This window comes from Dermacentor variabilis, chromosome 5, assembly GCF_050947875.1.
Source record: "Dermacentor variabilis isolate Ectoservices chromosome 5, ASM5094787v1, whole genome shotgun sequence".
In the NCBI taxonomy this organism is placed as follows: domain Eukaryota; kingdom Metazoa; phylum Arthropoda; class Arachnida; order Ixodida; family Ixodidae; genus Dermacentor; species Dermacentor variabilis.
The window spans coordinates 88,291,515-88,316,636 of NC_134572.1; the positions used below are offsets into that span (position 1 = coordinate 88,291,515).

Here is a 25,122-nt window from a genome sequence, read left to right on the forward strand (position 1 = left end):
AACCGGTTAAGCTAAACTGGTTAACCTCCCTGCCTTTCCTTCTCCACTTTTTCCTTCCTTCCTTCCTTCCTTCCTTCCTTCCTTCCTTCCTTCCTTCCTTCCTTCTACTGTCATTAGCGTTTATACAATCCAGTATGCAAACCCTGCAGGGTAGGCAAAGAAACCTGCGCTTCAACATGCCGATGCAAACGCTTGTTATTTTTATTGACGTGAAAGCTTAGATATTCGGTTGAGCTTCGTCAGCCGACGGCTGCAAGCTGAATCTCTCTGCTGCGCTCCGCAGTTGTGCGGAACGTGGCGTAATTGCTATTATTTATTGTTCTTAGACAGGCTAAATAACTTAGAAGACCGTCCTCTCTGCTACATTTATATAGCTCACTGGCAGTTAATTTCACATTACGCTAGCCACCGGTCTAGATTAACAAGTCAGCAGTGAACTCGGTTCGTCAGAACCTGAACTTGTGAACGCTTCAGTTCCGTTTGCGACAGAAAAATGGAATGCCCCAAAGGCGGTCATTATGACAGGCAAGAACAGCCGCGATATTGCTTAATGGATATGGCGTTGCGCAGCTGATATTGATGTCACTGGTATGATCGCGGGTTGGGCGGCCGCATTTAGATGGGGGCGTTATGCAAAACCGCTCGTGTACTTATAGTTGGGTGTAAGTTAAAGTATACCACGTGGCTAGCAGTAATCCGGAGCACGCCACTACGGCCTGCCTTGTAATCATATCGTGGTTTGGGCACGTAAAATCCGAGAGCAAATATTTTTCTGGCGTATATCGCATTCGAAGTAGCCCGCATTCATACAGCGTGGGCAACGCGCTCCTGTGTCGGCAGCTATATTGAAAACGCGTCCCCGCATCTGGAACTAAAGCAGGCGAGACGACGCAAGAAGGCTCTCTCTTTCGAAATCACTTCCTCCACGCATCGGGCGCGCAGGCCGCATCACTCCACGCTGTGCGTGCGCAGGCAGGCGGGCAGGCAGGGGGGTACAGAGGCAGAGAGGCGTGCGGTGCTCGGGGTATACAGGGGACCGCTGGAACGCTTTGCTACCGAGGGACCATCGTGCAGCCAAGAACGACGCCGGAGAGACGCGAGGACGCGAAGGCGGGTCAGGAAAGGGGATTCGGGATTGCGGCTGGAAGACGTAATTAAAACGGCATTCCGCAGAACGATCCAGCGAGCCGACCGGCCTTCCCGGTCAGCTCCCGCCGAGCAGTACCCGGTGGCCTCCAAATGAGTCTCTGTCTGTCCCGGAGTAAGAAATCCGCTCATGAATGGCTTCGTCTGCTGCCGCGGCCCTGCAGATGATCGTTGCTGGGTTAGAGGAAAAGGGGAGGGGAGAGGGAGGGGAGGCTGTGCGGCGGCTTCTCGAAGCACCACCGTGCTTTCGGGCGAAGACACGATGAGTGAGGAAAAGGTGAGGGGGCTAAAGAGTCCGGGAAGACTCGACCCTTAGCGCTGTGCTGCGGAAGTCGCGGAATGAATTGACCAGCCTCGTGGAACTTCGCCGGTCAGGAAGAAGGCTAGCCTGCTTGGCTTTATAGGCTCGGACTGCTCCGTTCGCTAAGCCGCGAGTTGCCGAGTTGCGGCCTTCGGCTCGGCTGCCTCATCACGGCTCTGCGAAGTGTGTGCGTGTGCACTCCACGCATGTCTGGCCTGAGAAGCTGCGGCCGTCTGGTGTTTAATTTATGGGACCAGGTGCGACGAGCGAGAGCCGTATTGGCGGTCACTCTGCAAACAAGCCGCGTACGGCAAAGTTAGCAGTCTCGCTGAGGTAAGCATTCCAGATGATGCATGTCAAATTACGGAGATGAAAGGAGTGAGGTGACCGCGTTTCTGGTGGTCGGTTATGACCACTACGGTATTCATCGGTTGATCAACTACAGAGCACAAGATTCGGTATACCTAAGCAACATGTCTTGCCGAATGGCACAGCGGCATGTTGTTCCGTAAATACCTGCGCGGTTACACTGCATAATTGCTCTTGCGTTTGCGAAGGGTTGTGCACATCAATAACAAGTGTTTACCGACTTCCCGGTTCTGTTGTTCTCATGACACGAAGGAAATGAGACCAATTGAAACAGCTAAACATGCGCACCGGGTTGCGATAAGCATATCCCGCTTCAAGCCTCTAACCTGAGTTTCTTATTCACTATATGCATTGTAGGTGCACAGTGCTCTCTGCCCTAACTCAATTTTACTCTATAAGCCATATCGCACTTTTGGACAGCAGTTTGTTTATATATCATTCAGCTTTTTCTTTTTTTTTACGAGCCTAACGACATTAGCATCCACTTGTCTTTTCAGTGCTTTATTATAAGCTTTTTTCTAACTCGAATGGCTTTCTTTCCCTCTTTCAACTTTTTTTAGGGTTTTCAACGGTCGGTGGTTTGTACTCGGCGGTGGTCGATGATCGGTGGTCGGACTTGCGATACAAGGCACTGAGAGAGAAGGCCTGTGCCCTCACGCAACGGAGTTGCGGGAAGGAGCGGGCAGAACGGGAAAGCGAAAATGATGGAGGGTGGCAGGGGGGGGGGGGGGGGAGGGAGGGGGCTGCTACATGCTGGTTCGTTTATTTCGTTCGGGCTATTCGCTTACAGTGACAATCATTGTAGATGGTTTCTGAAAATTGTTTTTAATTACCTTAGAGCGCCATACCTGCCACGATTTATATAGCTTTGATTTGTTCGACACTTACGTGCATTCTGTTCGTAGCTACGTATATCCGTGTGTTACACCTTATCACCGGATACTACTTTGTTTGCACTGCTCTTCTAACCGCTATCTTCTAACAGCTTGTTATTTATTGGTAATCGTGGTTCAATTCATGCGCAAGAAAATTAGCCACCAATGCTACGACAGACAAGTACTACTTTCCTCATCTTTATATACACCTTTAAAGCGGCCCTGAACCACCCCTCGGGCTTGGTGAAAAAACACAGTTCTCGGATAGCATACGCTGCTGTGAACATCTCAGCCAAATTTAGCAGTCGTTCGCGGCGCGTGGAACTCGCAAGCAGTGTGCGAAGTCACCCTTCTCTCAAACGGTCTCTTTTCAACGGAAGCCTGTTCCTCAACCTTTTCTGGACGCTTCAGTTCGTAATATAGCAGATTCAAATACGCGGCTGCTATTGGTGAATAGTTGACATCAATCAAGGAGGGTGTTTGGATCAGTGCGTTTCTTCCTACTTTGACTGTGTATATTTATAGACGCAGTTTAACAAACAGGCTGAAGTAAGCGCAAATCTGCATCCGAATATCGATAAAAGTTACGCGCTTTCCGAAGAAGCCAACTATCGTTCGCTCCCGATCGGTCGCGGCCGCCCACGTGGGAATTAAACTTTGGCTACCTTGATTATCGGTGTCGTAGCCATCGGATATCACTAACTTCGACTACTTTTGAACGGTCAACTAGCATCGGACCAAGCGAAACTTAAGGCCAGACCACACGCACGCTTGCCAGCGCGCGCTCGCTGCTGGCCCCTCCTGGTTGGACGCCTTCGCAGAGTTCGCTATTGATAGCGCTTCAAAATGCGCAAGTTGGAAGTGGCTACTGTCCGTCGGTCAAGCTGGCGGAGGCCAAAGCCGATCCGCACCGCATAACACAAACAGACGGGAGCATATGAGCGCGAGCGAGCACTCGAGCCATGTCGTGCACAAAGCAAACGTTGCGGTTGCACGTAGCCGCGGTCTGCTACGTAGCGGAGATACCACGGCCGCCGCAAGGTGCCGCCACGAGTCCGCTGGCTGTGCGCTCTGCGGCTCGCTGACGACAACCGCGTTTGGCGCGTCGTAGGCGCCGAAATTGTAAGTTGTGGCGTTTACGTAAACATCCAGAATCGAATTTGAACTGCGCGCCACGGTGACGTCCACGGTAGGCGGAGCGCTGTGGGCGCGCGCCGCTCCGCTGTAGCCTCCTCAGTGCAAGTCGAAGCAGCGGAAGCACCGCGAACGGTATGTTTGATTGCTAATAACTCCGCTTATGCGGAACGCAATAAAGAACTTTGTGCAGCAATGTATTTCTGAAATAGTCTAACTACAAAAACATTTCTCGACTTCTAAAAAAAAAAAAAATTCGTCGATGTCACAGAGGGGCCGGGCCATCTACGCTTACGCGTAAAAGTGGTTCATGGTCCCTTTAAGGCGAAGACAGCTGCTCCATTTGTTTGTCACCTTTGTTTCTCCTTGAAAAAAGTGAGAAGAGCAAATATTGTGTGAGTAATGTGCTACTACGCTCCTCTAAAAGAAAAAGAAAAACGTGTACCGGCGCAAGACCAGAGGAACATAAACAAGCGAATGGGACGACAGAGAAGAATCGTTTCGTTGAGCAAAAAAGAAGTCAGAAAAAAAAAAGAACGCACGTAAATCGCCGACGCGTAGCAAAGGTCTTGGGTAGATACGCAGATGAGCATACAAACAGGCCAACAAACACGTATCTGTTGAGCCGAAGCAGCGGGAGGCCGGGCTCTCAGCATTTGGTAAGTTGATTGCCAGAGCTCCCGGGTGGAAAGGCACAGAGGGGGAGTGTTCCATCAGCTCAGAGTCGGGAGCGCGTCCACAACCACCCTGTTTCCAGAGTTACCCTCCAACCCATCGTGCTTCGAAGCCGCCTAGCACCACGTGGCGCTCTGCCGCGTTTTCGCGCCTATAGGCAGCGAGTTTTGGCATCTACCAGCAAAGCTACTGACTGCACGTAAAGATCGGCAGGCGGCGATCCGAGCCTCACTAAAGGGGCACCAAGACACTCCTTTCCAGCAGTCCCCGTGTTTCAAACCTTGGCAACCTTTAGGCGTTTCTATTGCATATTGCATTCCATCTACTGCGTCAGAAGGCGTGATGACGTCAAAAGCAAGCCAGTCGCTTCTACTCGACGTCGTCTTACAGCGGCAGTGCGCGAGTTCTCTAGCGCATTGGTGAAAGCACAAATAAAGTAAACAACCACGTTCCTTGCATCAATGGCGAAAATGGGACGGTAGAAGGCCTGTCCTCAATATCTACCTTCTATTTAATAAAGGGAAAATGAGACATCCACCCAGACATAGCTAATTGATACAAACGAAACCCATACGGGTTCCTCGAAAGAAAAGCCTTGTAGTTGAAAAATTCGTCCGAAAAATGCGGCTTTTCTTTCGAGGAACCGGTATGGGCTCCTTTTGTAGCCATTAGCTACGTTTGGGTGAATGTCTCATTTTCCCTTATTAATTACTTTTCTCAACCTCTCGGGTTTCCGCAGAACTATTACGTCCAACTAACTTCTGCATTCCCTGCACAGTCCGGTTGACAACATGACTGTCCCGATGAAGTGTGACACTATTGTGTAAACTATAACATGGTCTGATGATTCAGTGCATGAAATCGTCCCGATTCCAAGACTGTGGTGCAAATAAAAAGCAGAATAAAAAGTTATAACATAAATGTAACAGAACAATGCAAAGGCGACCAAGAAAGATAGAAACGAATGCGCATAAATAGCAGTGAGGTACGAAGTTCCCTGAGAACTAGGGGAGAAAGCGTACGTAACACCTTGCGAATCATATATGAACAATTCAACTTGGCACAAGATGTACTCAGCAGCAGTCGAACAACTGAACCCAAGCTGCATGCTGAAAGAAAGCTTAAGAGATAAAGAGGAAGGGCTTCCACGAAACCTTCTCGCAGCAAATGCCTTTAAGAATAGACATCTTAAACGTGACCGTCGACGCCACTAGAGATAAATCACGTGCGTCGATGTCCTTTGGGAAACAAAAAGTAAGCGAAAGGCGCCGGCGGCCTACACAACGTAATTTTACTACGGAGTGAAACAGTTTCGTACTGACAAAGGTGCTAGTGGAGAACTAAGCCGGTTTGTCGTGGCGATGCTTCATGTCCGAATCATTCCGATAAGTGGAGACGCGCTTGAAGAAGAAAAAAGTGTTTTTAGTCGTGCCAGAAATCCCCGCAGCACAATTTCTGAAAGCTTCGTTTTTCTAGCGGCTTAGACGTCCAAGTTTAGAAGACAGGAACAGAGCATGCACGCAAAACCTGAACGTAGAAGTGATGTCTCTATACTTCGTTGCTACTGCGCAACAGGTGCACAATCGCATTATTGTTCGGACGTCGCTAAGGTCGTATGTTGCCTTTCAAATTGGCGAAGTAGGAACCGTTTTTTTCGGCCTCTGGGGCACTCCATAGCTCAATGATGCAACAAGCCCTTTCACTCTCAACTATATATCTTTGTGTGTGTGTGGCTTTAGAAACGTTGAAGGTAACTTGCAAGTTGGGGAAATTTTATCGTTGATGCTACAGTTTTTCTTCATGTGGTGCAGCACACATGCTACCGTTTTTACACAAAATTTAACTTTAAAGCGGGGGTCCGTTACCACTTCATTGCTCTCACATAAATCATTTACAAGAAGCAGATATTAGTTAAAATCCGCAGAGAGATATAAAGCAAGGAGAGGAAACGCAGGGAGGTCAACCATACGAGCGTCGGGTTTGGTACCCTACACTGGGAAAGAGGAATAGAAAGAGTTAAAGAGAAATAAACAATAAGCAGGGCTGATACAATACCAGAGGACAGCAATAAAAAAACGATGCGTGGTTTCCAAAAGGATCTGTTGGTATATAGCAATTACAGAGAGAAACCAGTGCAGAAAAGGCTTAGTGAAAGGAGAAATTGGCATCCACCCGTATGCAGTACGAAGCTGCAAAGAAACCCACGCGGGTCTCTTAGAAACAAAACTTCGTAGTTGAAGCAAAAATCATCTACGAAGCTTTGTTTCTGAGAAACCTGTGTGGGCTTCCTCTGTAGCTTCCTGCTACATACGAGTAGATGTAAATTTTCCCTTTCATAAACCTCCCTCCACCTTGCGGAATTCCGCAGAGCTAATTTGCTATATACAGAAAATGCTTCTCCCGTCTGCTTCCTTGTTGTTCTTACCTGCCGTTTTCTGCGTGAGAGGATTTTCCCGTCGGATAAATGAAAATATGCTACTGATAATAACGTTGCCAACATCATTGCGGATCTTCTCAGGAAAGAAATGAACACTACAAAATAGGCCACTTAGGCTTAGAATTCGTCTTTCTTCTTTCGCGCTTCACTGACAACACCAACCAACTGGCGCTGTAGGCGTGAACAAACGGTAGCTCCGGATACAAGTGTGAAAGGTTAAAGGGAGGAAGCGTCACCGTGCCAGTCGTTTGTTTGCCCGCTTCCCTCGCGGTGGCCCCAGAAGAGATCGGGACGGGAGCAGTCCCATCCCCGCCCTGCTGCCTGCGAGCTCGGCGCCCATTCTTCGTCGCCTCCCCCACAGACAACGTCGTCGCATCCAATGCGAGCGTCGATCTGTTTGTGACAGTATGTTCTGCTCGGCAGACAAGCGAGTCGGAAGCGACAAAATCCCTGGGCAGTGCGCGCGCGTGTGTCAAGGCGGCACAAAGGCGCACTCACAGAGGGGAAGTCGGCTTCACAACACGGCGACCATTGCAGCGGGAAAGCAGCCGTAGCGGGAAGGCTCTTTCTCTTCCTAAACGGTCTGCGAATGCTTACGCTGAACGCATCCCCTGGGCTGACTAAATCTTTCGAAGCGAAAAGAGAGAGAGCAGCAGTGGTCTCTTTGTAGGCTCCCAACTAGCGCACACGCCCCTTTTTTCTCTGCCTTTTCTTCGTTTTCTATTTTCTTTCTTTTTTTTTTTGAGTTAGAATCGGAAGAACACTGAAACGCAGTTCAGGATGCCTCTTTTCGCGCTTCCGCTATAACGTGTGTACTTACATGTACTGTGTTTGTATATACTGCACAGTGTTCAAGACTGATTTCCGCATAGCCTTTGATTAGAGTTGGCGACAGCTTGGTGAAGGAGTTCAAGGGGGGGTGGCAGACTCAAAGGCAGTAGCGAGGGCCGCCAGTCTACGGCATTCGTCATTGGCACTACGCTCGTGCTTGGATCACTGTATTCGCAAACATGCATTACACAAAAGGCGAAAAATTAGTTTTGTCTAGTGCCTATTTATTGTGAAGCATGACAGGTTACTCTGCACAAGGTCTGCACGCCGCTTTAGCTTTGCAGTCAGTAGTATATTCTCTGTTTTCTGCATTATTTCGACCAGTGGTAGCAGGAGGCGGATGCACAACTGGTCAAAAAAAAAAAACTGCCCCCAAGTGACCTCTGAATCAGGGTAGGTGAATATAAAAGTTTTGCACTTGGTGCTTGTTTTCAGAAAAACATGGTTCAGCAACTCTTGCTGAGCCATTTAGTTATGAGTGTTCATCACTTAAATAAACGCGTCAAAACGATAAGAAAACTTATGTTACCGATATGAGCAAAAAGTTGGCTGCATTCAAAGAAAAAAAGATGGAGCATGGTGGTTGCAATGTGATGGTGATTGAAGTGCTACAAGACCTTCACGCCGTCTATGTTACGTACTTGGACGCTTCGTCAGGCCCAGTCGTCGTCAAAAGTACACGAACCACCGAATCCGATATCCACAGTATCGGTGCTCATTGTAATTCTACACTGCGTGCCTACATCTAGGCAATGGGCGCTGCCCCCTCTCCCCTCCCCCCCCCCCCCCCCCCCCCCGCTTTCGTTCTTCTGAAGTGGTTGCCCTTGATGACAACCTGCAAAGTTCCAGAACTGAGGACTCCGCGGGCACAGAGCACCACGACGAATTCACTGGCAGCCTTTACAGTTCCACAGAACCGCTTACCCCTTGCCGTGGAGACCGGTTTTATGCAGCTTGAACTTCTCTTTCGACAAAAAACTTCTCTTTGGACTTCTCCTTTGACGAAAAAGCAAATTGACGCGGTTGACGCCAGCTCCGGTCCTGCCTCGTTCCTGCCGACGATGGGACGCCCGAAGGTATTTAAGAGAGAGCCGGCCCATTGGTAAGAGAGAGTTGCCACCAGCCGCCCCGTCGGTCTGGTGCGCTCTTAGGCACCGCTACCTGCACGCTAGTGCCTGCTATATGCACCGGTTGTATAAATCTTTTCGTCTCCTTTTCGTCTGTTCCAAGAGCCGGCCTCTCGCCTTCGATGCCGAGCCGCAATACCATATAGCCACGTGTTCGACTAATACAGGCGAAGGCAGAGTTGTGCAGTTTTACAAGCTATGGTCACAAACTGCACTAAAATTCAACTTTTTCTGCGCTCACAGAATTCGTAAACTTTCGACGCCGACTGTACTTGGCTTCTGAGATGGCCGTTGCGTCCTCTCCATTGGCTGTCGTTCGTTCATTGCCCTTGGATACGCGATGTCCCTCAGGACGGTCTGAGCCTTTATTCCCATAGGCTAGCGCTTGTACTACTGTAACCTAGTATAGCAGCTTTTCATCCTCCTCACGGCCGGGGTCGGGCGCTGCAGTGGACCCGATTGCGCCACGGTTGCGGCCCTTATTTCGGGATTATGTTCCGCGTGGGCCTCTAGCGCTACGAAAGCAGTGATCGAGAAAAAAAAATAAATGTGGACAAAAAACATAACTTTAGGCTGTGTGTTGTACAGTGGCACATGGACGCATACATTCTCAAAGCGACAGTCGTTGCTGTTCCGTGATTGACATTCACGATGACGCGAGCTTTGTGCCTAGCTTCCCACGCATGTGCCACATACGGTGGAGGATTTTCGCTTTACTAATAGGCATGGGGGGGGGGGGGGGGCACGTGGCGTGTTGCTCGTTTCGTAAGCAAGGGGATGGAAACGGGACTCCTTTCTGCTGCTTTAGTAGCGCACTGTCCTTGAATGCATTACCTAATTTGGACATTGATGTGTGGGCTTGCGTTAAACAACAAGAGGCACTGGATGGTCACAAGACCGTGAACTGCAGAGAAATAATTGGTGTATGACATAATGGCACTAACTCAGGTACGATGCATTTGCTTGGGGCTTTGCGAAAGCATGCGCGTTCAAATAGAAGAAAGATGGCCAGTGGTAACGTTTGCATGCATTAAAATATTTCGTGTCGCTTCTTTTTGTCCTATAAAAGTGCTGCATATGGTCAACTCCTTTACATCCTACCTGACATGGTTTTGTGTTCTTACTTTTTTGTGAATCACGCGCAACATGCGCTTTTTAGTCTTCGCTGTAGATTAAGCGACTAGTGCTCTGCTTTTTCAGAGACTTTCACTGTTACGTTCAGCCGTGGCCTCCGTGAGTCTGTGGTACAACCTGCGCTGTTGCATTTACAGCATATGAATTCCGACATAGCGCACCAATTCTTCTTACGATACCAAACTGCAGTTACTTCGAGTCCTTAATACTATTTCATCAATTCAGATACAATCGCAGCCACAAGTACCGTGTGTTACTGTTGGCGCGCCCTGGAACGGGGCTGGAAAATAGAGAGAAGCAAGGAAAGGTATAGAGAGGTCAACCAGATGCACTTCTGGTTTGCTACCCTGCACTGGAGAAGAGAATAAAAGGACGAGCAGTGAGAAAGAAGGGAAGAGAGAGAACACTAGTTGCATGCGGACTTGAAGGTGCGCACCAGGTCGATATACGGTCGCAGAGACTTGTCGACGTCAGGTATCGCACAGCGCCCTCGCCAGTTTCTACGCTAGTGATTCGAACGGCCATTTTTCAGTAATTTTGGCTTCTGAAAACGGTCTCGAGTACAGTTGGTTCAGTGCGTGCGCTCGTAAGTGCGCGCCACAGTCTTGATAAACGAAACCAGCGCCCTTTCAAGTCGCCATCTCCTCAGTCCACGTCAACTTTACCGCGTTAAATACAGAAAATGAACAAAAGGACGGAACAGCGCAAGGCAGGACTTGTCGCTCACCGGGGACGTATACGAGCCTCTGGAAGCGGTGGTACTTGATCTCCTTGAAGGTGTAGCTGCACAGGAACACCGTCTCTTCGTCCTGCGGCAGGCTGGCGTCCAGCACCTCGCTCGTCATGGCAGCGCGGTACAGGCCGTCCCTGCGCTCAGTCGTTAGCTGCACGTTGACCAGCTCCGCCTTGTCGTCGTCCGAGTCCGGTAGGAGCCGGTACATCTTCAGGTGTGGCATCGGGAACGCGCCGTCGACCTCGCAAAGGAGCGTGGCACGTTCCGAGCTCGACTTGGTGTAGTTGAAGTGGAACGTCGATGGCGGCGCTGCGATATAAGTGCACACAAGATGAGCAAGAGACGTTTGACGTATTGGTTGAAAGAAAGCAGGAGAGAGAGAAAGGGGGGAAACCGGGGTCCTTACAAGCGCATGTAATTTCACACAGTAAAGTTGAGGTAAGCAAGGTGCTCGTCTGCGGTATATAGCCTGATTAGCTCAACCAAGCTACCTAACTGTCCGTCGCTACGCCTTTCCAAGGGCAATGTTCTTAGAGATCATCATTATCAACAAGCATAGGCGGAAAGTTTTGATTTTTTTAGGGAGGAGGGGGGGAGGGGCTGGGGCTCGACCAGCTTTTGGTGTCAAGGTGTCGCACATAACTTGAGCAAAATATTAAAAATATTCCTATGTCATGTAGCTGGACAGAACCAAGGTAATGTCGTTCGCCGTCGTTTGGAGACACTCAGATGATTTTTTTTCGTTCCGCCTAATTCGATAATTAGCCTGGATAAATTAATCAACTGCTTAAATAGTATAATTAGATGAAAAGCGCCAATGAGAAAATTCTAGAGCGACATGAAAAGTTCCCGCTACAGCTTTCTGTTGCTCAAAACGTGCTACATAAAAGTGTTTTTCCGAGCGGAAAAGAAAGCCCGCGAACACACGCAAAGTTCCTCGAGCGGCCAGTCGTGCGGCAAGCTTGCGCGTATTTGTGAGCTGCTCTCACGCTCGGAGAAATACTTTTATGTAGCACGTATTGAGCAACAGAAAGGTGTATGGGGAATTTTCCGCGTTGCTCTGCAATTCTTTCATCGACACTTTTCATCTAATTAAAATATTTGATACGTTGGTTAACTAATTAAGATATTCTTCTTCAATTGTTCGTTATCACTTATAAAGCTACCAATCATCTACACTTACACTATTATAATGATTTAATGTCGTACCTTCGCACATTACGCATTTTCGTGCAGATACAATGCATTATACATTTCGCGTGACTGACGGATCTTGCGGCGGTACTCGACGAAGAATGCTTATGCATCAACAGTCGCTGGGAGTGCCTATTACTCTAGCGGGCATATGTTGGTGCTTCCACGTTTCCAATGTGCTAGCGTACCGAGCGCGGTTTGCTTGCTGCAGACACTACTCTGCCGGTCCCGCACTTTGCGCATCCATCTGGCGTTGGAGGGAGTCCAACAGTCGCTTACATATCAACCGGGTCTGGTTATTTTGGCCGCCAATAGATTGCGCTACAAGGGGACGTGCTTTCCCTTCCTCCGCGGAGAACAGGCCACGCGCTTGCGTGTTCCCTTTCGAAAAGGACCACCCTGTACAAGACAGACACGCCAGTTCAGATCACGTGGTTGAGACTACGGTTGTAATCCTAGAGCATGTCATTTCCACGGCGGAAGATAATGGTGTTGGCCGACTCTTATTGTCTTTTGCGCAGCCGGTAGCAATTTTCGGACAGAGAATACAACATCTACACTGTCAGTAGAGCTGGCGTACTCAAACATTGTTTGCTTAATGTAAAGTGTCTTCGCGCGTGTCCTCCAGCCACTACCGCGCGCCCCAGTTGTCACACGACTGAATGCCCCGTATCATTGTTCTGAAATCGTCGCAATAATTATGCACGTGCTGGGCTATGCAGGCTGCGTTGCGAAGCACAAAATTGTGATTTACTTACCTGGTCATGTCGCAAATTATCACGACCTTCGGCAGCGGTATTTTGCACAATATTTGATTGTCATGTAATTGTCAACGTTTTACTGTCATGCGCAGATGCAGATACGACGTAAGATGCCGTAATTAACTTTAAAAGTATATCGACAAACATTTTCACAGGGCATACAGATACTCGATGTCCTGATAATGCAGTCGGTTGAGCGCGGGCTAGGGGTCACAAGGGCACACGTTCAACTTTGTATGGTGCACCATTCGATGCAACCCTTGGCACTCTGTTGGTACGATAGCTTTACGAATTGGACGAACGCATAATACCTCAAGAATACAGCTTCTCACTTACAAAACAAACGAATAAGTGGAAGTGAATAAGTGGGCCTCCTCCCAAAACTTCTGTTACCGAGAAGAAGCCAGGTTTGAACAATGCAATTAATCGGAATGCACAGGTATGCTTTGACGCAGAAAGATATTATGAGGCGTGCTGCAGTTGTGCCGTATACAGGCTATCGTTCACAAAGTTTTGGACTGCTAGTACTTATAATCATAATCAATTGTCTGTTTCGCGTGTCACAGATTAGGCGCGCTTGCCGGGAAAAATATTGTCGAAGTTCAGTGGACGATTATATTGCATAGTCCCAGCGCATGTTGTAATGAAGAAAATATCGTTTGTAAAAGAGATACATCCTGCCCAATTAAATTTTTCATCATTTAAAAATATTTTTGTCAACAACCAGCATGAAAATCAATACTGTTTTTGCTTCCTTCCTTTTTTATCCTTACGCAAAATATTATTCAGACATATTATTAGCAAAAGTCATTGACTGGTTAGTGAAGAAGACGGAGGCTCGTGCCTGTTTTTTTTGTGTTTTCTTTTGTGTGATAAACCTAATTTCCAGCTTTCCTAAAATTTAGCTGTTCAGGTGAAGCTCTACGCTGATATACAGCCATCTGATCTTCGACAAACGTGACTGTAGAAGGAAGGTCGCCGCTTCTGTTTCCTTAATATCATGAAAGAATGACACTCGTTCGCTTCACAGTGCTTCGTAAAAAAAAAAAAATTCTGCGACGGTAGATATCTAGCCTAAATTTTCCGCACACACACACACAAAAAAAAAAACGCAGAGATTACAACGTCCGAGCTTCAGTCTGAACAGGTTGGAAGAACTTATGGCTGTGTCGAAGTCCTATCGAGCGTTCAAGCTTGCTTCGCTACTTGACTGGCGAGGAAATTTTGACGAGGCAAGGCAAAAACAGGTAAAATCCAGAAATGTGTCGGTTGATTCAGGAATGACGCAAAACAGAGAAATGCTGTAGGAAGGCGCGTTACGTTGATTCCACACGCAGCGTTTCCTGCAGTGCGCTCTGACACTCCTTTTTTGAATATATATGTCTATCACGCACACTAAGACGCGCTATCTGGAAACAGTTTGACACTTGTACCTGTCAAGCTCCATATCTGTATTCGTTCTATATTCTTTTCGGCACTGAAGGTTTAGCCAGAACCAGGTAAAGCGATGTAACGTCTTCTTATCAAAACTTTCGCTGCTTCCGTCGCCAAATACAGAAATAACCAGACAAGCTGTCTTTACGGAAGTAAGGAAAAAAAGAGGGAGACTTCCTTAACCCTGATTAGGGTTCCTCGCGGAGCCAAGGAAGACAGGAGAAGCAAGAGAGCAATTTTTCCTTGCTCGGTGAAACTGAGAAAAAAATAAAAGAAAAATTAAGCAAAATTTTGCGAATTCGAGGCTAAACGAGGCTAAGATAGGCGATACTTCAAGGAACATCGCCTCGACGGAAGAGCCCCGCGGGCTCCGCGATTCCACAGCAAGCGCAGCACGAAGAAAGCTAGAGATTCTTATTCTCGCCATTCGTTGGACGCGGGAGAAGCCAGCCAGCCAGCTCGGGAGACACGTCGGGCAGAGCCGCCTCCGCCAGACACGCGTTATCAATAACGCGGTCTCATCGCGCGCTAAGGAAGGCAGCGCCACGCGACACACAAAGGACGGGCCTGTCGTTGCCTTCGGGACCAGGTAGCGGTGGGTAGTTGGGCGTAGGCACAGCCGAGCATAAAACACCGCGCAACATCAGCAGCCGCCACCAGCACCACAGGTACTTTGGCTTCCGAGAGGAAGAAATAACAGGAAACATAAGAGAGATAAAAACAGAGAGAGAGAGAAAGTCTTAAGGAGGAACGCCACATAGGAAATGACGTCATTTTTTCTTCTTTTTCTCCTCTTTTTCTCTTTTTGTGCGGCAGAGAGAAGAAAGTAGAGATCGCTAAACTGAAGGAGTAGGGAAGCCGAGGAAACGGGGCTGCGTGTCTCGGGAGTGGCTGGCGAAGTTACTCCGCGGAGCCCAGAAGGAAGGTGCGTAACGGAGGATGAAGAAGAAGAGGGTAGTGAGGATGAGGGGAGGTGTGACTGTGAGTCGCAAAGAAACGCGCTCAGGAGACCAAGGCACGACGCGGAGCCGAGGCTGCTCGCGGCCGGTCGATAACCTGTTTGCTCAGATAGCTCTCGGCTGGATGTGGCATGTGGAGCCATCCTCCGTCCTTTGACAGGCTGCGGTATTCACACCTGTGATACAGTCGTCGTTGTCACCGGTTGCTCTCGCAGCACCGGTCCCAGACTCTCGTAACAGTGCGCCCGGGAAGCGCTTACGCTAGCAAACCTTGAGCTTCATCATCAGTACAATTGTGCTTCATCGTATTTAGTTTCTGCTACTTCTTAATCGGATAAAATGTTTTCTATAAGAATAGGGCTAGGTTCCATGCCAAGGTATGTCTAGCAATACAAAAAAGCGCCAATATATTTTAACAACAGTTTGAAAATAAATAAAAGAAACGGTATAATTGACCCTAACGAGCCTGCCAAGGGATTGCAGTGAAATCTACAAGTGACCGAAAAAAAAAAAATGCAGTGTTGGTTCTTACAAGGCATTCAACCTATACAATGCATTGGAAGGTGTTCATAATTTCCTTCATAGGGCATCTTTACTATGCAAATTGAACTGTTCAGAAAGGTAGAAGCTTGGGCCAGTTCTAATCTTTGACAGAACAAGTACAGCGCGTTAGGCATACATAACGCCTACGGACGGACGGACGGGCGGATGTATGGACAGATAGATGGATAGATGGCTAGATAGACGGATAAATGGCTAGATATACGGATAGGTGGATAGATAGACGGATAGATAGACGGATAGATGGATAGACCGCAGGCCAGGTAGATAAATAGATGGATAGACGGATAGATAAACGGACAGATAGAGGGATAGATAGATGGATAGACGGATGAATGGATGGAACGATGGATGGTCGGATGGATGGACGGATGGACGGATAGACGGATGGATGGACGGATGGATGGATTGACGGTTGGATTGACGGTTGGATTGACGGTTGGATTGACGGTAGGATTGACGGTTGGATTGACGGTTAGATGGATGGATAGATGGATGAGGTAGTTGAAGTTGGAGCACGTAGCTACTCCGTTTCACTTACATTGGACTAAGGCCCTATGAGTGATGAAAATTAGTACTCAGATAATACTACTGTTTAACATTAAAAAAAGAATTTATTGACGAGTTACTGTCAGACTTAAGCGCGAGAGTGAGAAAAGAAACGAACATAATAAAGCTCCAAGACACTTGCAACAATTTTGTTCGTAGTCAGCGCCTTGTGTATCCTTCTTTCTGTGTCTCCATCTTCTGCGCCGTGAGTGTTTTGCCGTGAACTGTTCACACCTGTATTTATGTGTACAGCCACCTATCAATAGATTCATACTACAGGGACTTGCTGCACCTCCTCCTTTCGGGGGAGGCGCCGTTGAGTCTGTCAATATGTAGTGACGCTGCAATCTGTCCTGTCTTCTCTTTTTCTTATTCTGGCACTTCGGTCAAACTAGATACCATGAGCAATGTATGAGTATTTCTGTTCCCTTGAAAGGTAACCCCTTAGCTGGCTTTGATGCGCTCGACAACTGCGGTACACAGACAGGTACTGAAGATGGCAGCATTGGGTGAGATACGAGGTCTATATACCTGTTGTGGCCATTACCTCCTTTCCTCGTGTGTCGCTGTTTGCGAGTAATGCTAGTCAGCACATTCGGTGCACGTTCAAGTAACAGAATCTTCGCAGCACCTTGGGATGAGAAGTTTTGGTATATTGAGCAAAGGCGTGAGGTCAAACCTCCGCCCCGAATATGAAAAAAAAATCCACTCGTAAGAACTGGCGCCGTCCAATCATGATCACTGACCAAAGCTCCCGAAGAGAGGAGGTGGAGAGAGGTGAATAACACGCTATCTCCTAAAAAAAATAATAATTGTGAAGACTGCAACTATTTACTGTCTTCCTGTGTGCGTAACGTAAGCTTGCAGGCTCGAGTGTCGATCTACTTATTGGGCATCAAAGAGATCGTGTTCGTGTCATTGCACTCCGTACCTTCCTATACAGTGATCCGCTTCTACACAATGCCAGTCAGCACGATGGCGAGTGTTAACACGCTGTAGTCCTGCGTAGCATTCTTCTCTGCAGCGAAAACGTTCGATACCATGTATATGCTTTCGCACGGACAGGACGCGCCATATTTTGGACGAGGGTTCAGGTTCCAGAGCTGCTTTCTGCGTAACTTAAGCGAGCGGTTAGTGTCTCCTGCCGAATACCAAAACGCCTTTTTGTTTTACCCTGTCTCCAGCTCTGAAGGCAGGCCTCGAGCCTGTGGCGGGTGCGAACTTGTTTTTCTGCTGATCTGGTGCAACGTTCCTATATGGAAGCCGTGGCTCACTGTGACCGGCCTGCTGGCTCAGCGTTACTCGGCCTAAGTGGCCCCCAGGCGCGTGTCCCGAATACCTCATTCAACATCGCCCTAGCGCCGGCTTTTTCTGGCCAACGTTGCGCGAAAGTGGTCGCTTCGTGCGAAGGAAGGAAAAGAAAGACGGGGTGGGGGTGCTCGAACGAGATGGGGCGAAGTTTTAGGCATGCGGCCAATGTTCGACACTGGGGTGCACGTGGCCAATTTTTCTCTCCCTTTTTTTTTCTTGTTCTGTTTTGTTTCCCTATACTAACTTTATACCGGTTGCTGATCAGCGTGGCACCGAAGGGCGGGGTCACAATATCGTGGAGACCTGTAGTGCAACATTTGACAGCGACGATTTGGAACACGGATACCGCGCTATGTGCGATGATTACAGCGCGATGATTTGTAGTTAAACAGCATACGAGCCCATTTGAAACCACTAGTGTGCTTCATGTAAACAGCATACGATGTCATTTGAAACCGCTAGTGTGCTTCATGTTTTTACGGAGCAGATTGTTCGTATAATCATATCCTACTAAAAAGGCATTCTTTACGAACTTTATAAACCTTTGAAAGTGCTGGAAAAACAATCGTCGCTAGGATTTTCCGTACTGCACAGCAAGAAACAATTGGTACAGAGGCAACAGTATGCAAATTTTTTACAGCATTGTCCGCTCATTCACAACATCGCCTCACCTGTACTACGCTCCCATAGATATGGCCGAGTATCGTGTGTTCATGCATTCACGAAGCTCTTGATCCGATATCCAGGCAGGATTTGTATTTCATTCTCGTTGCGAATCAAATGGTGCGCATTCATTCATAAAATTTGCATTACTAACGTTGCTCTGCTAAGTGCGAGGTCGCGGGGTCAAATCCCGGCCGCGGTGGCCGCATTTCGGTGGGGGCGAAATGAAAAAAAAAAAAACGCCCGTGTTCTGTGCATTGGGGGTACGTTTAAAGATCCCCTGGTGGTCAAAATTATCCGCAGACTCCACTACAGCGTGCCTCATAATCAAATCGTGGTTTTGGCACATAAAGCCCTAGAAATCAATTCAATTGAGTGCCATTGAGCGCCCTTCTCATATACCTCACACGTTGTTTTTATTCGTCTCAAGAAAGTAAATTGGACAATTAACTCACCAGTAGGTCACCTTTCCGTGTCGTTTTGAATCTCCCACTCTGTACGATGACCGGCGTCTTGTATTTAGCACTACGCTAGACCTGCGATGCTCGAGATGATTCTTGTTTATGAAGATTCCTTTGCCTTTATTGGAGCAAAGAGCCTCAAAAGCATTCCTATATTTTACGAAATTGGCCGGCTTCAGTGACCGTTTCTTGTAGGTTGTACAGACATGTGTGGGCGAGCGCACTGTTAATTCTACCGCCTATACTATCTATTCCCTATACCAGTACAGAACAGTACCACGCCTGTGGTACTGTTCTCGACGATTGGCGTTTGGCACGAGTAATAGCAGTTTTTAAGAAAGGTCTCCGATCTTCTGTAAGTAATTACAGACCAATATCACTCACCTGTTGCTGCTGCAAAACTTTAGAACACATCATAGTCACTTACCTGAATAATCTTTTGGAGAGAAATAATATACTCACGGCTAATCAGCATGATTTCAGACAAGGATATTCTACAACCACACAGTTAGTAGTCACTGTCCATGAGCACGCTTCCGTGCTTGATGGGGGCGCTCAAGTTGACGCTAGTTTCTTAGATTATTCTAAGGCATTCGACAGAGTCCCTCACTTGAAATTAATATATAAAATGAAACTTCTCGGAATACTTGTACAGATCCTAAACTGGGTAAATTCATACCTGACTGGTCGTAAGCAGTGTGTGGAAATAAATGGATCATGCTCCCGGTTTTTGGGGGTAACTTCATGCGTACCTCAGGGATCGGTGCTGGGTACAGTACTCTTTAATATTTATATTAATAACCTAGTTAAAATTGTAGAATCACCTGTTCGTGTCAAATTGTTTTCAGATGATTGTATTATATTTAGCACCATTCGAACTGTCTCTGATCAGCTTTTTCTGGAAGAAACCTTGGATAGGCTGGCAGAATGGTGCAATGAATGGGATATGGTTATTAACTATGACAAAACAGTGCATATGTGTATTACAAATAAGTTAAGAAAGCTAGAATTCTTGTACAAAATAAAGGATAATAAGATAAGGAATGTAGAAAGCTGCAAATACTTGGGGATAACTTTAACTTCACGTCTATCCTGGGTGCCTCACATAGACAATATAACCTGTGCAGCCCGAAAAAGATTAAGATTTCTATAGTTTAAATTAGGTGACTCCACATCCTCATTAAGATTGAAAGCCTACAAAACGTACAATAAGCCACTCTTAGAATATTCGAGTATCGTTTGGGATCCTCACACAGTCGTAGGTATAGAAAAACTAGAAAGAGCCAGCTTTATTACGGGAAACTAGGAATACAACCTCGTGACTATACTATTAAGGACACATCTCGAATTTCCCGCCACAAGCACAGCCAGTATTTAAAACCGATCTTTGCACGAACAAACCTTTTCAAAAACTCATTTTTTTCTCGGAAACAATCAATGAATGGAATGCCCTACCTGGAAATTCCCACTGGTTACAACCACCAACTTGATGAATCTTGTTGACTGTATCCCATGTATATATTTGTATGTTTGCATTTTTTTTGTATTTGCTAACGTAGCCCCCTCCTTCTTGGACAGATGTCCGCAGTATTGTGAAAAAAAATAATTAAAAAATATTCTTAATAACTTCTCATGCTTTTTTCACAACTTCCCATTGTTATGTACAGACTTGACATGCGTATGGTTTCCGTTGTTTTTTTTTTCCTTGCATTTTCCTCTGTCAGGAAGTGATTATAGTAGCGCGCTTGTTCTCCTCTCTTCCTTGCGTTGTTGATGCTCGGTTGCGCGCCCTTACGCGCATAAAAAAAAAAATGGCGCATACAGTTGCCCGCGAAATTTTTTTATCATCACTCCATGCACACAGTCCCGGAGATCGTTTGTGAACAAATACAGTTACCCGCGGGCGTTAGTTTCCTTTACACGGGCGTTAATTTGCTTGACGAAGACAGCGACAGCACAGCGGCGCATACTCGTCGACAAGATAGCTTCAGGAGACGCGCCATCAAAAGTCTTCCCAGGGAGCGTTTCTCTAAGCTGCGTGGCAAGCCCACGTGCGTCGCTACCCTCTATCTCTTCGTCCACCACTTGTACGTCACACCAGGAAGTCCCCTCCTAGCTTGCCTCAAACGCACTTAATCGAAGACGACAGTTTTTTTTTTCCTTTTCCCTGAAATCATGTTAACGAACGCTCAGAATGGCTTCCGCTGTGTACTTCTTGTTGCCTTTCTTCGCCACGAGCAATCTGATTCGCTGATAATTACTCTATAGTTTGCAGGGTACGCACGGTAACTTTTTTTATCATTGTCTTCTTTTCTTGGAGCGGGTGGGTGGGTGGGGAGGGGGTACCACCGAGAAGTTATAAGTGGACAAGAAAACACGATCTATTGGCTCTGGGTCACAATAATGTACAGCGCGTAAGGCAAGCACAACCTGAGGCGTCGTCTTATTTTTTTTTTCTTCTTTTTGCTCTTTCTGGTAGAAAAAACACAGTTCAGTACGCCCTCATCAATCATTTAGAGACGCACTCAGATTGAGCTTCAGCGCTCATCTGCATAACTAATGTAAATGCCACAACGTGTCCTCGGCTCGCTGCTTGAAAGGCGACCCTAAAAAGCACTTAGAAAGTGCGCGTCTCGGAAAAGCTTTCGCTCCTTTGCTCACAGTTTCTGCCATTCGTGTTTAATTGCGCCATTTTTTTCTTTTATTTCCGAGCAGTAAAGTTGGAGCCCACGTTGATTGCGCCTCGCATATACATAATTATAAAATCGTGTAACTCCTGATTAACGCTTCCCAACGAATACTCACAGAAAACAACGGACTGATTGGACGCACTAAGAAAGGAAAAAAAAATGAAAGAAAAAGATACAAGGTTATGGGCCGGTGTATATGGTGCTTAAAATCTGCAATTATAGTGAGCAGAAATTTATCGGCTCCCACAATTAAAGCAGCTCACTTCCAAAGCGACGGCAAAATTAGCATGATGCACTTGCAAGGGAAGCTCTCACTGGCTTACGGCGCCGTGAATAATTCATGCTCCTCACAACATTTGCGAAAATAGCTACGGTTTTCAGAAACAGATATGACGCTGACCGAGAATTCTTTGAGAGGCACACGCGCTGGCTTTATTACGTATTATCACACAAAAAAAGGAAAGAAAACGAAAACAGAACTAACCCTTCATATTATGAGGAAGGGCTCAGTGAAAATGCGCTGAATATTGCTAATGGATTAGCAGATTATATATCCCGTCATTGAGGTATTGCAAATTGTATAGCACTTCCGGGGAATGGAGGTTACTTGTTTACCACATATTGTTTTGTGCAAATTACACCTCACAAGATATCTGAATATGCTAACGTTTTCAGCGTGATGTGGGTTCAGTACAACAGTAGCGACCTAGGGACGCGCTTCGCCCACCGACGAAAAGGTAGTGCAACTCATGGGACATTCGACTGGTGACTTTCTAGCGCTCGATGAGCCCTGTCTTGGTGTGCTTTCCATTTGCCCGCTAAAACGAGGGAGCTTGGAACCTGTCCGCATGTTTAATTCAAAGCGCGCCACCCCCTACTCAGCACGCTCGGAGGCACTCTGAATTAAGCAGTTTACAGCGCAACTGAGGTCCGACAGTGTTCCGGTCACGTGGCTGCTGCAACTTCCGTTACTGGGGCGACGGAGTAGAGTGGTGTAGCGGTAGCTTTGTATGTGCCCGCCATGTTTGTGTACAACAGAAGCAGCGTCGATGAGGTTCTGCTTCCAAACTCCCATTGCACTGGTGAGTGGCTGCACGTTCTGTTCCGGCAGTATTTATCTAGCGCGCTCCGAATTATTGTTTGAAAGAGTCCGAATTGAAGGGCTCCAAAATGTCACAACTTGAGTCGGAGTGCTGTGTGAACAAGTCAAACGTGCTGTCATGTTTGTGCGGTCACGTTTGGACCGTCATGTGCCGTCATGACCAAGCGGGGAAAGTGCGCGGAATCTAGTGACCATTGTCTCGCGCAACGCTGTTTCATGAAGGCACACGAACGGTTTCTGAAGTCAACCGCCCCGAGAAACCATCTCTGAAGAGCAGCACTGCACATTCCAATTTGTTTGCACTTCCAGCATGCACGAGTTGAATGTTTATTGTGCTATCCGGTCTTCTTTATCTTCTGAGACTTTATTGCTCCCTCTGCAGCTTAGGCCAACGGGGATCAGCTGTAATGAACTTTCCTGCGTTCTTTATGGCGATAGCAATTATGTGGAAACTCATGGAGAATGTTTGCCGTCGCCGTGATGTTCCGCATAAAGTCCAAGTGCGAGCAGAATGCACGACCCGCGCGCCGTATTCTGTGGGTGTCAGGGTTGGCCAAGAAGGGTGATGGTCTTTCCGCGCACCCAACGTTGGAGGTCCCGCGATCGAGCGCGCGCTAGGGTAGCAGAGCGTGCGTGTCTCCTCCTCTCGCCCGGCCGTGGATGCGCACGGGTGTTCACGCGCCGTATGTTTATTATGTTGGAGAGAACCTGCGGCAGTTGCCAGAGCAAACGGGGAGCCGAGATGGCTGGTGGTTTATGCGCGTTGTCTTCCAGCGAGCCTAGTGCTGGAGGTCGCGTAACGGGAGTTTCCGAGACGCGGCATGGTTAAAATGGTGAAGCAAGCAGCCGCACGAAGAGTTCGCTCCAGGCTGCCGGCGCTCCTCATCAAGCCAAGTGTTGGGGCAGTGAGTGTAAGGCGTATTTACAATTGCTAGTAGGAACTGCCGGGCGTGGCCCCTGCGCAGACGCCGGACGTTTGCGCGCATGCGTGGGTAAGAGCGGGTGCGAGAGAGGAAATCTGGGAACTTTCGCTTCTTGAATATATGACTCTGACTAGGCACTACGGAGGAGTTTCTTAGCGCGTGTTGTATGCGTTTGTCCCTAGGCATCCGGCAGAAGTCGCGGGGCGCGGTAGTGCTCAACTTAGCGTCGCAAATTGTCGGTTGGACGTAATTATATTTATTCAATCGTGTTTTTTTTTTTACTAATTGAAACAACGTGTCATTATTTCACATTACAGGCGGCGCTTCCAGGACCCCAAAGCGGAAGCGGGGACACCAAAACTAGAACGCGTACTGGTCCGTGGGTTGGGGCTCGCAGAGGACTGGTCCGTGGGTTGGGCTCGCAATCCACGGGCCGCCCTGCTTCTAGCTTTGGTCCCCCGCTACCCCTTGGGTGCCCTGGAGATCCTGCGCCGCCTGCTCTATTATAACCTCAGGTGCTCTCCTAGGCCTCCGTTTTCCGGTTACATGTGCCCTCCTGGAGCAGTGCTTGTTAAATGCAATGTATCTTCGCGACGGAAAAAGTGACCCGCGACTTATACACCAGTCAGAACCTTGCCCCTTCAGACACAGCGATCACCAAGTGGGGCGTGCGTGCCCACTGCATTAACGCGCGGACAGCCAGCGCCGGAGCGTAAACAAACTGGACCGCACTTCGCAATGCCGGCATGTCTAGGAGACAAGCGCATGCAACACGCGCTAAGGAACCTCCTCCGTGGTGTCTAGGCAGAGTTAGGGTGGCTAGAATGGGGAGGTGTGAAGACCGGCCTCCGGTAGCTGGCCCCAAAACGCGTTCCTGCCGCGTGACGGCGCTGCCGGCCGGGGCGCCGTTTAGGGCGCCGTAGTTTGTCGCGGCGTCTGGATACCTCCGGGCGGGAAAATGATTTGGTAGCGCTTAGTTTTAGCGTTTGAATGCGTTAGAATCTGACCAGACTTCTTTCTCTACATTGTAGATGCAGAGAGAATTTAATGTTTCGCTGCTCTCATTCCACATGGAAACAGCGAGCACCGACTACGCAGCCGACACAGCAACGGTTTTTGCGACCACCTCTTGCCGAGATTAGCGCGCTTATTCTTGCCGAAAGTATAGCTCATAGGAATCGCCGCGCAAGGCCAGCGCATTGGAATAACCTTGAATGTGTCGCCCGCACATAAGTCACATACCTGGGATTGTAACATTACTTTAAATGGAGGAAGTTCATGCAATATATCAGCATTGTGGTGAAGAAATTCTAGAAAGTACAAAGCGCTTGTGAGTTAATACATGTTTATTAGAAATAACATAGTTATTGCATAACATCACATTTTTACAAAACACAGGGCTTAACCTTCTTGGCTTTGTTGTGGATGACACACTGATTTAAGCCTTTGAGGAGAAAGTGAATACGTGTTATACAATAAAACCTAGACACTGATCCTGTTAGATCAGCGGAATGCTTCCTGCAGCCAATCTGTGGCACATCGGCTGCTAGAAGCAAGAAATTCTTGACAACTTTTGCGTGCACTCGCGTATTGCTAAATGCACGAGTGAACCTGTCGATCCTCGAGTGTCTGAATGAGGTTGTATAGATAGACTGATTGATACAGAAGCCCCCCCCCCCCATGCACCCCCAGACTGAAATGCATAAGCTTGCATACTTCATTATAATGATGAACTGCGCAGGAGTGGGGTGA

General features: G+C 47.8%; 1 protein-coding gene across 2 annotated transcripts in view; it reads right to left on the bottom strand.

Annotated features, from left to right (window-relative positions):
• Positions 1 to 25,122, bottom strand: part of LOC142582930 (uncharacterized) — a 345,940-nt gene that overhangs the window by 119,007 nt on the left and 201,811 nt on the right. For both annotated transcript variants that reach the window (XM_075693069.1, XM_075693070.1), the window contains exon 3: positions 10,757 to 11,071. In XM_075693069.1, coding sequence (XP_075549184.1) covers positions 10,757 to 11,071 — 315 coding nt within the window. The remainder of the gene's footprint in view (positions 1 to 10,756; positions 11,072 to 25,122) is intronic.